The sequence below is a fragment of the Procambarus clarkii genome, chromosome 76 (genome assembly GCF_040958095.1).
Source record: "Procambarus clarkii isolate CNS0578487 chromosome 76, FALCON_Pclarkii_2.0, whole genome shotgun sequence".
NCBI classification, from domain to species: domain Eukaryota; kingdom Metazoa; phylum Arthropoda; class Malacostraca; order Decapoda; family Cambaridae; genus Procambarus; species Procambarus clarkii.
This window is the reverse complement of record NC_091225.1, coordinates 4,966,884-4,979,850: the sequence shown is the minus strand read 5'-3', so window position 1 is coordinate 4,979,850 and position 12,967 is coordinate 4,966,884. Positions and strand designations below refer to the sequence as shown.

The window sequence follows — 12,967 nt, the reverse complement described above, 5'->3', positions numbered from 1 at the left end:
AGTTCACATTATTCCTGACAATCTCCAGCTGAGAAGATACTACTTTGCTGGGCGGAGTATTACTGGTAACTCAAGGCCTCACTGAAATCAGCTGTAGATATTTTCCTATCAAAAATTCTCCATTGTGTCCACCAACATTTTATACTTGAAACTAACCTCCACAGGAGGAAAGGTTCATAACAGTTCCCACAAGTAAATTTCCACATAAGTGAAATTGAAATTGAAATAAATTTATTGAGGTAAAATACACACAAAGGGATGAGGTAGTTCAAGCTATTCTCACCCGGTTCAGTTCATCGTGTTAATACATAGATAAACATCACAAGCAATAAACGTATTACCGAATATTCTGAGAGATAAACATATACATTTCCTCCTTTACACAAGTAGTATGGTATCAGACGTACACACAAATACTTTTATGACCTAGGTATACTGTATAGACAATTTGCAAGAGACATGCAGATAATTCAACAAAAGATTACAGTCTTGGTGCATAATTCTTGTATCTCTCAAGAATATCATCAACCTTTCCGTTGTGACACATCCAGGCTATTTGTTCAGGAACAGTCCTTATCTCAGTGTTTCTATATACATTAATCAACGGACAATCAAGAACATAATGGGCAAGGGTGTGAGACATTAACATACCACATAGTTTACACTTCGTGTCATAATCATGAACACCTATCCCATATTCCCAGTAATATTTGTACTCAAGCCTAAGCCGCATGTACACAGAGTCACTCCAAGCATTTCTCCTTTTACCATAAGTGAAATGGGTGTTTTGACTCACATACATGTAGTGTTGCATGGTTTGACTTCTCTCATACATTATATCTCTCCTTTCCACTTCTGCCTGTGCCTGAATATTTCTGATTTGGCTTCTTATTTGTCTCATTGTGAATTCACATTCAATGTCAACTTGTGGTTTTGATGTGGCACGTTTGGCCAAGTCATCCGCCACCTCGTTGAGCACTATTCCAACATGAGATGGAATCCACATGAATTTCACACTATGACCTTTAAGCTGTATCTCAGTTATCCTTTTCTTACATTCCTCAACTATGGACATGAAGACTGGGTTTCGACTGTTTAAGGACTCAAGTGCTCCTCGACTATCGACAAATACAAAAACATTTTTGTCGTCATGACGTACTTCCTCCAAACACGCCAGAATGGCCTGCAGTTCAGCTTGTGTGGATGATATATAATTACTCAGTCGGAGTGCAATTATCCTGTCCATAGTCCCAAACTCAGTCTCCCTTATAAGGAGGCATTAGAGTGGTGTTGGAAAAGTGGTTCAATGTCAACCAATATTATTTGACTAGTTGTATATGAAAAGTGCTGAAATTGTCCCAAGTTTCAGTACTGCAGCGTAAATAGAAAGGGAGATTTTTTTTCAACGGGTTTAAACATTTTCAAGTCTACACTTCAGAACACACGTTTCAGATATAATTATTCTGTAACACTTTTCTGACACATTAGCATATAATAAAGGATTGTGTGTTTTAGAATTTCCAAAACATCTTTAGTTTTCCTAATACATATGTTCAAAGTTCCCCCCAAAAATTATGCAAATATGGCATGTTTATTGCTATTATAAAATCAATAAATGAACTTAGAGAAAACTGAAAACATGCAAATGTAGAGACATGCCCTCTACATATACTGTGTAAGTTTCATGCAAATTTAATAAAAAATGAATCAGTTTTGTAAACGTTTGTGTCAATTGAAAAAAAAACAGAAATGAATAAAGTCTAAGGTTCTAAAATCTGTGGCTGAGGTTGACATCAACCAATTTTCTCCAAAATTGGCATCCTTACAGATAGGATTACGTACAGTTAGGTGTGTAAGTTTGATGCAAATCGTCCGAAAAAAAATGAAATTTTTTTTTTTTTTTTTTTTCTTAAATTTTTTTTCCAATTAAACTAATTATAATATTTCTTTAATATATGCTATTGTGATAGCAAAGAGTCATAGCTATGATTTCAGTTGACACTTTTGATTGATAATCGATTTTGACCATTTTGGCATAATTTTCACAACTACTTCAATATTTTTTTTCTCCCTTCCTATTTATGCTACGATGCTGAAACTTGGACCAGATGAAACATTTTTCATATAGAACTTGTCAAAAAAAGTTTTATTGAAATCGAACGAGTTTTCATTTATTGCATTTTTGGGGCAAATTGAAACCCCTAATGCCCCCTTATAAGGACACCACACCCTGCCCTGCCATCCTCTGCTACCGACCCGTCACAATATACATGTAAACTGTTGCCTCTTGGTAACCGAGATATCATGCTTCCATACAAACACCGTAATTGTCCCGTTCATGTTGAATCTTTTTCACCTTGAGGGGTACAATTTCGACGTCTATTTTCTGTACTTTCCAGGGAGTAGACCTATTACACTGTCGAGAGGGTTTACAGCAGTGAAGTACATCGTATTCCCTGAGGTCATGAGCTAATCCCCTCGTGTAGCGTGTCTCCCTCAGTTTCCTGGAAGTGTGTACGTCACTCAAGCAGGTCTGAACGCTCTCAACAGCTTATCCCCTCCTTTTCTCTGCATGAAACGAATAGATACTCTAGTGTTAATGTCACGGACTCTATCACACACACTCTGTAAATTTAATTCCATTCTCATTATTTCAATCATTGCATTTCTTTGACATCCAAGAATAATCCTCACAGCCTCGTTCTGTATCACCTCTATTTATTTAATTCTGCCTTGGCCTGTGTAAGACAAAACGGGTGCTGTGTAGTCTATTAGGGACCGAACAGTGCTTATGTATAACATCCGCCTGATAGGTACTCCAACATCTTTACCAGAAAAAGCCAGTGCTTTTTGAGGATGCAGACGGGCTTTACATAAGGTGCTGATGTGATTTATTTCAGCATTTTTACTCTCACATGTGTATCCAACATACATGCCCAGATACTTGTACTTCTGAACACGGCTCAGTTCCACACCATTTAGAGTGTTATATTTCTTCGTTTCCTATACGTTGTATTCCACAATTGAACGTTTTAGCTTATGATATGCATTCATCGTGGTGAGACGGCACATGAGAAAGACTGCTAGGTATACATGACCTTCAGTAAACATAGTGAAAAATATAGGACCAAATTAATAATGAAAAGACTATTGAGTAATTTGCCATTTTGTAAATTTTAATTTCTGTCAAAGGTTTTCAAGAGTTTCTTTAAAGGAGTAGTGCATGCTCTTAAATGGAAATTATATAGTTTTGCCCCGGATATATCATTGTATGTATACAATCACGATCTTGTTAAGAAAAGGCAAGAAACTGGATGAGGAGCTCTTAGTTTGCAGCATCTAAAGAAAACAGCCAAGTGTCTGAATGGGGAGAGTCTTAGCTGATCCCGTACCATCGAAGCTGTTGTGGGATATACACGCCCGTCCGAGCACGGAACACCAGTGTATGCCTACAAACTCACTTGGGGCAGGAAACTATCAGGAAAAAGCGCCACCTATATACTATATAGCACTTGGAAGGGATAAGGATTTGGGATGTGACGGGGAGAAAGAATGGTGCTCAACCACTTGGATGGTCAGTGATTAAATGCCGACTACCATGGAGCGGGACCGTCGCTCAACCCGTCCAGACTAGAAGGTTGTAACGTCGCTGTTTCAGGTAACATTCCATTTTATATGGATGTCCCACAAAGAGCCCACGTTTCTCTTATTTTACTGAAATGCCAACATGTGACACTGGAGAGAGAGGTGTTGACCTAGAAACAATTAGGTGGTATAGAATTTTAATGGCTGATAGGCAGTTATCTTAGATGAATGTGGATATTTTAGTAAAATGATGGGTGTGAAAGAAAGATTTTGACTCTCTTTTTATATATCGGACGTAGATAGCAGAGCTAGTCCAGGGATAAACCCATGTATTCTTCTCCCTTTTTTGGCCTGCTTAACAAACTTTTTTGTGAAGCATTTGCGTTACTTTCACCCTTCCTCTGCAGGAGAGTTGTGGGTGGCGCTCCTGGTGAGCGTGGTGGCATGGGGCACAACCCTGTGGCTGCAGCAGAGGGTGTGGCAGTGGTCAGTGGTAGGGCTTCGGGTGGAGTTATCCGCAGCCCTCCTCTACAGCTGGGGCGCTCTCCTGCAAACCCCACCAACAGTTCCCTCCGTCAGCAGTTCAGGGAGGGTAAGTCCCTAATTGGTAAACGTACATGACTGTTATATCTTGCATTATATGTGTTTGCTTTATTTGTATTTGTTTGAAGTTAATTCCTTCCGACTGGTTTACAAAGTTTTCAAAATAATACGTTCATGAGTTCATATATATAGTCCATCCACTATTGCATAAACATGTGTGAAACAAGTGGTATTGTTATTATGAATGGAACAAAATATATTAACAGAAAATGATGCTGTTGTCATATATTTATATATATAAATAAAAATTTTAAAGTTCGTTTGTTCAAAAATCTGTAATCTCCGAAACTTCTAAACCGATTAATTTGAAATTTCGACACAATGTTTCATTCGCATCCCAGCGGGTTTTTATATGCATACTATATAGATGCCACGTCTGTGAGGGGAAAAACATGTTTTTAAAAAAAACTGTGTTTTTCTTGTGAGGGGAAATCTTCGAAACCTCTTTACCGATTGCCTTGAAATTTTGAAACAACGTTGCAGTTGAATAGATGCGTATTTCTGTATACCTACTATATACATACCTCAACTGTGACAGGAAAAACATGTTTTTTTTTTTAACAGTGTTATCAGTTGGACTTACAAGCAACACGCGCTATAATCTCCGAAAGTTCTTCACCAATTGCTTTGAAATTTTGACACGACGTTCTATTCGAACATGTGCGTGTTTTTATATACCTACTATATAGATGCCACACATGTGACAGGATATACACGCCTATAAACCAGAAATTATTAACTCATTGGTGGTACCTTATGCGAGTGGACTTGAAAAACTGTCTCTGATTTTTAAGAAATTTAATATAAATTTGGTGTTCACTAATAGTATCATCAAATCCAATTTAATAAAAAACTCCCCTGATACAGCAGGTTGTGTGTATTCGATTCCCTGCAATGATTGTGATTTTGTGTACCTTGGACAAACAGGAAAGTCCTTACAATTGCGGTTGTCACAACATGCTTAAAGTATTAGAACTGCCCAAATGTCTAATGCATTGTATCTGCACACGAGTTTATGCGATCACAATATTAACTGGAATGGGGCGAAAAGCATTACCAATTGTGGTGGTTTTGTGGAACGGAATTTGATTGAGTCTGCTCTAATCAGTCAGTGTCCAAATCTTCTTAATGTTAGTAATGGTATGTACAAACTTGATCCATTTTTAAGTTATAATATTGCACAACAATTTAAGAAAAAACTCTGATAGAGAAGCTTACAATGTCTCAATACAATTTTATATTCATATATTGTGTGTTCATGAGGTTTTTCTTTAATCTTTCATCCTTATTCTCTGACCGCTTAATCCTCTTTGACCATTCTAAGCTAAGCTATACCTGTTTCTGGTTAATTCTTTCCCTAGTGATGGGTGGTCAGGTTCCAGGTGTCGGCCTGGATCCTCTCTCTCTCTTCCCTTAGTCAGTCTGGTGTTGACAAAGGCTTTAACAGGCCGAAACGTTCTCTTTCCTTCATATTTCTCTGTGGATTTTCCCGCATATATATATATATATATATATATATATATATATATATATATATATATATATATATATATATATATATATATATATATATATATATATATATATATATTTCATTGAATATGACCGCATATTCTGTATTTATTATTTTCTGGTTTAGGGCTTCTATCCCTCTAACTATTTTCTTAGCATCAGGGCTTAATTGAAATAGGAGTTCTCCAAAACTCATTTTCGTACTTTTAAGGTGAAGAAAAGAAGTGATTTACTATAGAGTGTATTACACTTATTTGTATAATTTGCACGACATACAAATAAGTGTAATACACTCTATAGTAAATCACTTCTTTTCTTCACCTTAAAAGTACGAAAATGAGTCTTGGATAACTCCTATTTCAATTAAGCCCTGATGCTAAGAAAATAGTTAGAGGGATAGAAGCCCTAAACCAGAAAATAATAAATACAGAATATGCGGTCATATTCAATGAAACATGTTTGAAAGAAAACCTGCTGCCAGTATACACCAATATATATATATATATATATATATATATATATATATATATATATATATATATATATATATATATATATATATATATATATATATATATATATATATATATATAATATAATATAATATAACTGAAAACTCTACACCTGAGAAGTATTCAAACCCAGATAGCCAGGACTGCTATGCACCTTGGCGTACCTGGCACCTTAACCACTCGACCACACAACTTTACAAAATCTTGGTAGTCGTGAGACTATTTACCCAAGATCCGAGAGCGCTCGGTGGTAAATTTGATCATAGATATTTCATCGAATCGCTTCACTTTGTGAGGCCACGTGAGCTTCTTCAAACTTGTTTGCATTTGTGTTGCTCATGTGGCCCCACAAAGTGTGGTGATTCCATGAAATATCTATGCCAAGGTCACCGAGCACTCTCGGATCTTGGCTAAATAGTCTCACGACTACCAAGATTTTGTAAAGTAGTGTGGTCCAGTGGTTCAGGTAACAGGTACGCCAAGGTGCATAGCGCTCCTGGCTATCTGGTGCAAGTGTTGGGATCCATAGCCTTGGAGAAGAAAATAAAGAGTAATCAGATAAGACTTTGTGGATCCTCACTAAATACTTTGATATTTTTTATCTCCTACCACCCCTATTCTTTTTTATGTGTGTATATATATCCCACCTTATTTTAAAACTTCATTACACAAAAATGGTTAAAACATTGGTTACATTCAGGGTATAAGGCTGCTTGTCACAGGTTGTAGAGTTCCTTCAGCTCCTCAGATAGCGGGCAGGAACTATGGATGCAGTGACCTTTTCCTCTCTGGATTGCTTGCTATGGCGCTGAAAGAGAAAACAGGCGGCTCTAGGGTCTCTAGGTGTTTCAATAAGCTTGGAACCCAGCTCCTTAAAAAATTAGCAGCACTTTTACCTCAGGCACCACGTGACTCTGAGGCAATGGGGACAAAATTGTATTGGTCATCAAGATCTTTGTATTTATGCAACTGGGCTGCTTCCTGGTGATTTGCATCACCTCCTGCCTGTGCAGCACTGAAGTCAACATAGCTGTTGGCTAAAGTTGAAATGCAAGTGTAGTCCCATTCCAACTGTCTACCATTCTTCCGGGGTCTAGACCTCTTCTGTGATCCCGTCTGGACGACTGACAGGCTCATCAGAGTTCCAGGGCACTAGGTAACGGGGCTCTCTCTCAGCTGGACAACCGGCTGTGGTAATGCTTCTTTTAACATTGTTATTAAACTCACCGTGTCTTGCATGCTATCCTCCTGTCCTTTGGCAGAGAAGGCCATTCCGTCCATACCTGTTGGCCAGTGTCTCGCACCAAATACTCCTGAATTTGGAGTGAATTGGGGCAGCAAGATGGAGAGCCACAGCAATTCGGAGGGCCTGCGGTGTGATATGTGTGCCGGTTGCTAACATTTGGGTTGCTAATTGGAAGTCACCTGCATTGGGAGCTGCTACAGCTCTAAGTCGGGTAGTGTCATGTGGTGTTGTCGCAGCTTCTAGGCATGTCGCAGCTGCTTGGTCGACAATAGGTTGATCCCAGCTGATTGCTTGTGAGCCTCAGAAGGTTTTGATTCGGATACTGTTCCTGTGAGAGAGACCCATTTGGTGGTGCAAACTATAGAGCTGGGATCATGTATCAGAGCCTGTTGAACTAGGTACTCAGGTAGGATTTCCTTCCCCAGCTAGTTAAATGTCATTGAAAAGGACAGGAACGCTGGTACAGCAATTTGTGTTCCTGTGCGAACGCCGAGGCCACCGAGTTTGACAGGAAAGGAGGCTTGTTTTCACTGAGTTGCTGTGAGAAAGATTGAGAGCTTTTTCTAGCATTGATTTCAGTACTAGATTTTTTATTTTTGTTTTCATTGATTACTCTTCTAATTTAATATTATTGAATGATGGATGTTATAAATAATATGTGTTGGGCTTCTATGGGGTACTGGTACTATTAAGGGGTAAGGGTAGTTAGAAGACAAGAGTATCAAATATGGGAGAGCTAAAAGGCCCGGCCCCCCAAAATAAACTATCCACAGTAGTAATAACTTGCTACTAGACCATATATGTTAGTCTAAGGGTTGATCAATGCGCTCCCACATAGGAAGAAGGGATACTCTGTAATTCATGTACTTATTTATTAACCCCTTAACAACCCCCCATATACACTCACACCAATAACAATAATAATAATAACTTTACCACACTATCTTACGTTAAAAGCCTTGGTCCACTTAGGCAGGATACAAGGTTTACACTAATAACAAGCTAGGGTAAAGTACTACTGGATAAGCACTGAAGCTGGATGCAGCTTAGGGTAGTGAAACCACGTGGGACCCTAATACAAAACACAACACTTAGGGGTACCCAAAACACTGGCAAATACTATCCCCAGGTCTCACCGATATTACTACCAGAGTAGGTACATTTAGAAATCATACAATACTTAACTTTAGGGTACAGGAACTTAAAGTAAGGGAAATAGGTAAGAGGAGAAGGGAGGAGATGAGGGGGTGCAGCCACAGAATAGGTCTCGTCCGCACGACCACCAGCCAGAGAAGAGAGAGCTCCTAGCGACCAGCTGGCCTCCCTCATGTCGTGGTGCCGGAAGGAGCCTAATTGATCGTGCAGCTAAGCACATTAAAGATCTTCCCCTATGCAACGTATTGTTACTTTATGAATGATTAGAAAGTATTAGTAAACAAAGTTGGTGCCTATGTTATTATTTAATAATCAACCCCCAGCTCAGTCTTTAAATGCTCTTTGAGAAACAATAATAGTCTTACGTCTGGCAGGGAAGATACAAACAATTGCCGTTCAAGATGCACTCAACTGTACTATCAGAAAGTTTAATAGCTCAAGTTTTGACCTCTGGTTTCCACTGGAGAACCCAGGGTCGTAACACTCCTCCCCCCTTCAGAGAAAAAAAAATGTGACTACTAGAATAGTAGTCATATTTTTTTGTAAGAGTATACAGAGAATAAAAAGAAAAACCATATGACATACAAAAAATCAATCAAAACAACAATTTCTCTGCAAGAAAAATACAAAGGAGTTCTCTGAAAGAAAAAAAAAAAACATACACAAAAAAAATAAAGAACAGGGAAGTAAATAAATTGGACACGGAATATTTAATGTCACAGGAGAACCTAAAAAAAAATAACTAATGCATGACAGTTGGTAAATGGCTTTCTGTGGCTCAGATGAATGTTATTCAGGCAACCGGGACAGAGCGTCGGCTATCACGTTGAGTCTGCCCGGTAGGTGGGTAATGGAAAGATTGATGTCCTGTAGGTACAACGCCCACCTGAGGATGCGTTTATTCTTACCCTTCATCTGAGTCAGGAAAACTAGTGGGTTATGGTCCGTGTACACTTCCACTATATTACCTGTGAGGTAAACTTCGAACTTTTTACATGTTAACACTAGCGCCAACGCCTCTTTTTCTACCACTGAATAATTGCGTTGCGCCTTGTCGAATTTCACAGAGTAATAATATACTGGGTGTTCCACCTGATCATCCCCAGTTTGCAACAACACTGCACCAGCACCCGAGTCAGACGCGTCAACATGAATTTTAAACGGTCGGTCGAACCTTGGACTAGCAAGCACTGGGGCGGAAGCTAAGATCAATTTCAAATTTTTAAATGCCTCTGCACAGTCTGATGACCACTTAAATTTAACGGCTTTCCGCAACAAGTCTGTGAGAGGAGTGGCAACACTGGAAAAGTTCTGACAAAAATGTCGATAGTACACACACATACCGATAAATCTTTGAACGTCCTTTTTAGACTTTATTACTGGATACTCCAGAATGGCACTGATTTTATCTTGCCGAGGTAACACTTTTCCTTGGCCCACTTCATAACCGAGGTACGTCACTGTGCCTTGGCCAAAATGACACTTTTTAGCATTTAAGATAAGATTTGCCCTTTTCAAGATGGCAAACAACTGGCGTAACCTAGCTATGTGGTCAGCCCAATTACTGTCAAACAGCACGATATCATCTAAATACGCCCGACAATTTGGCACCTTAGCGAGTAGAGAGTTCATGAGTCTCTGGAACGTGGCAGGGGCATTACGCAAGCCGAACGGTAACACTTGATACTCAAAAACACCCTCGGGTGTCACAAACGCCGTTAGCTGTTTAGCACGTTCAGTGAGTGGGATTTGATAATACCCCCTCGAGAGGTGAAATTTCGAAACGTACTTGGCATTTCCCAACTCGTCGATGCAGTCCTCGAGGAGGGGCAGCGGATAGGCATCCACAATGGTCACCTTGTTGAGCTGCCGATAGTCGGTGCATAATCGCCAGGAGCCGTCTGGTTTGGGGATCAAAAGGCAGGGCGAGCACCAAGAGCCCTGGCTCGGCCGGATGAGGCCGTGCTGGAGCAAGAAGTCGACCTCCTTCCGTACGATGGCCTTCTTTTCTGGACTCATCCGATAGGGTTGAAGGCGAATGGGAGTGTAGTCCGTCAACTCGACATCATGGCAAATGGCATCAGTCTGGGTCGGGACCTCCCCGAACAGACTGGAGAATTCATCAACCAACGACTGCACCTCTTCACGTTGGGCCATCTGCAAATGGGACAGTCCCTCCTCCACAGCATTCACAGAACTAGAATTATTGAAAATGAGATTAGTTGGGTCCCCAGAACAATCATCCCCTCTCTCACTGGAAATTGAAACATTGGTTAGTGCAATGGGCCTGGGGCCCTGGAACTTCTTCAGTCGATTTACATGTATGAGCATTACCTGGTTACGTTTGTCAGAGTGCCTCACTTTGTACGTGAGGTCCCCAGTCTTTTCTGTCACAATGTAGGGGCCTTCGTACTTGTGGGACATAGTGTTCCCTAGTCGAGGCTTTAACACCAGGACAGGGTCGCCAGGCTGAAATACCCGTAACTTAGATTTAGCATCGTTACGTTCTTTCATCTTTTCTTGGGCCTTGCCAAGATACTTTAATGCAGCCGCCTTGCAGTCCTTGAGTCTCTGGTGGTGTTGCGCAAAGAAAGCCGAACCTTCGGTTAACGTTACGTTCCCTAACAGATTCTCCTGTAACATTTGCAAGGGTCCACGAACTTTATGGCCAAAGACTAACTCAAAAGGAGAACAACCCAGTGAACTTTGTAATCCCTCTCTAGCCACAAACAAAACATACTGTAAATTCTCATCCCAGAAGGTGTGGGAACTCTCGCACGATGTCTTCAACATCTGCTTCAGAGTTAGATGGAAACGTTCAATTACCCCCTGACTCTGCGGATGGTATGGGCTGGAAACCTTATGAGTTATTCCATATTCCTTACAAAATTGCTCAAAAACATCAGACTTAAAATTAGTACCATTGTCAGTTTGCACGACCCGAGGCAGTCCAAAAGTGGAAAAAAATTGCAACATACGAGCAACAACAGTTTTTGCTCGGATGTTCCTTACAGCAAAAGCCTCTGGGTAACGAGTAGTGATACACATCATCGTGATTAGGTAAATATTACCAGACTTAGTTCTAGGTAATGGTCCAACACAGTCCATTACCACATGAGAAAATGGTTCCTCTGGCACGACAATAGGCCTTAGAGGAGCTTTAGGTGGAGTCTGGTTTGGTTTCCCAACCAGTTGACAAACAATACACGCATTACAAAATTTTGCCACATCGCTTTTCAGCTTGGGCCAGAAAAAATACTTTAAAATTTTGTGATACGTAATATTAATACCTTGATGTCCCCCCATAGGATCATCATGAGCAGCTGCCAAAACTCTTTCTCTATAGCAGGTCGGCAACATAACCTGGTGGACTACCTCCCACTCATTTGACAAGGGAGCACTCTGTGGTCTCCATTTTCTCATCAAAATCCGATCATTGTAGTAGTACCCAGTTGCTGCGTCTACAATTTCCTCCATAGAGACAGCTGTCTCATGACAATCTGCAAGAGTGGGGTCAGCTTTCTGTAACTCACTCAAGGAGGCATCTAGGCCTTGGTCAGATGCCATTGGCCGAGGCTCAACAGTGTTCTCCTCCACCTCCCCACTACTCTCGGTAGATGGCGGTGGCAGGCTCTCCAAAATGTCCTCGGCCACGTCATCGAGTCGGGCCATGAATGTGTCCGCGAGGTCCACTTGGTTTTCACCACTCGGAAAGCTCCTCGTGACCTCGGGATTTACCACCTTGGCAAGCACAGGGCTGCCCTTACATTTAAGTCCCATAGACCTGGTCACCGCGCACGCAGGGTACACAACATTATCCTCTGCGGCGGGTGGATCCAGGCAAACCTTAGGGGTAGGGAACATAATAGGCAGTCTGGAGTCCCCTACCTTATCCCCTGCTAAATCATTGCCAACTATTACATCAACATTAGGGAAAGGTAGGTATGAAGTGACTCCGACTGTACAAACACCCTTGTGGAAATCAGATTCCAGGGTAACCTTATGGAGGGGTACTGCTCGAGTATCACTAGTGACACCCTCGACCAGTACCACCTCTCCAGTGTCGAGAGTGTTGGCACCTTGCAACGCACTCTCTAAAATTAAAGTCTGGATGGCACCGGTGTCTCGGAAGATCACCACGTCCTTCCAGGAAGAACCCTCAGACAAAAGTAGTCTCCCTTTCGATAAGAATGGGGTAAGCAAGTCCAACCACTGTGGGTTGGAGGTCTTACTCCCTAACCCTTCCGAAGGCCTCAAGCCCTGTGTCACAACTAGAGCATTGGGTCTTTTTTCCGGGTGCAGTTGCCAACAACGGCTAATAGTGTGGTTTGGACGATTACAGTGACCACAAAAA

The 12,967-nt window shown here is 40.8% G+C and overlaps 1 protein-coding gene across 1 annotated transcript in view; it reads left to right on the top strand.

The window, feature by feature from the left end:
* The window catches only part of LOC138357138 (glutamate receptor ionotropic, kainate glr-3-like), a 186,708-nt gene that overhangs the window by 104,913 nt on the left and 68,828 nt on the right, over positions 1–12,967 (top strand). Inside the window, exon 8 of the mRNA XM_069313787.1 lies at positions 3,993–4,177. Within this exon, the coding sequence (XP_069169888.1) occupies positions 3,993–4,177 (185 nt within the window). The remainder of the gene's footprint in view (positions 1–3,992; positions 4,178–12,967) is intronic.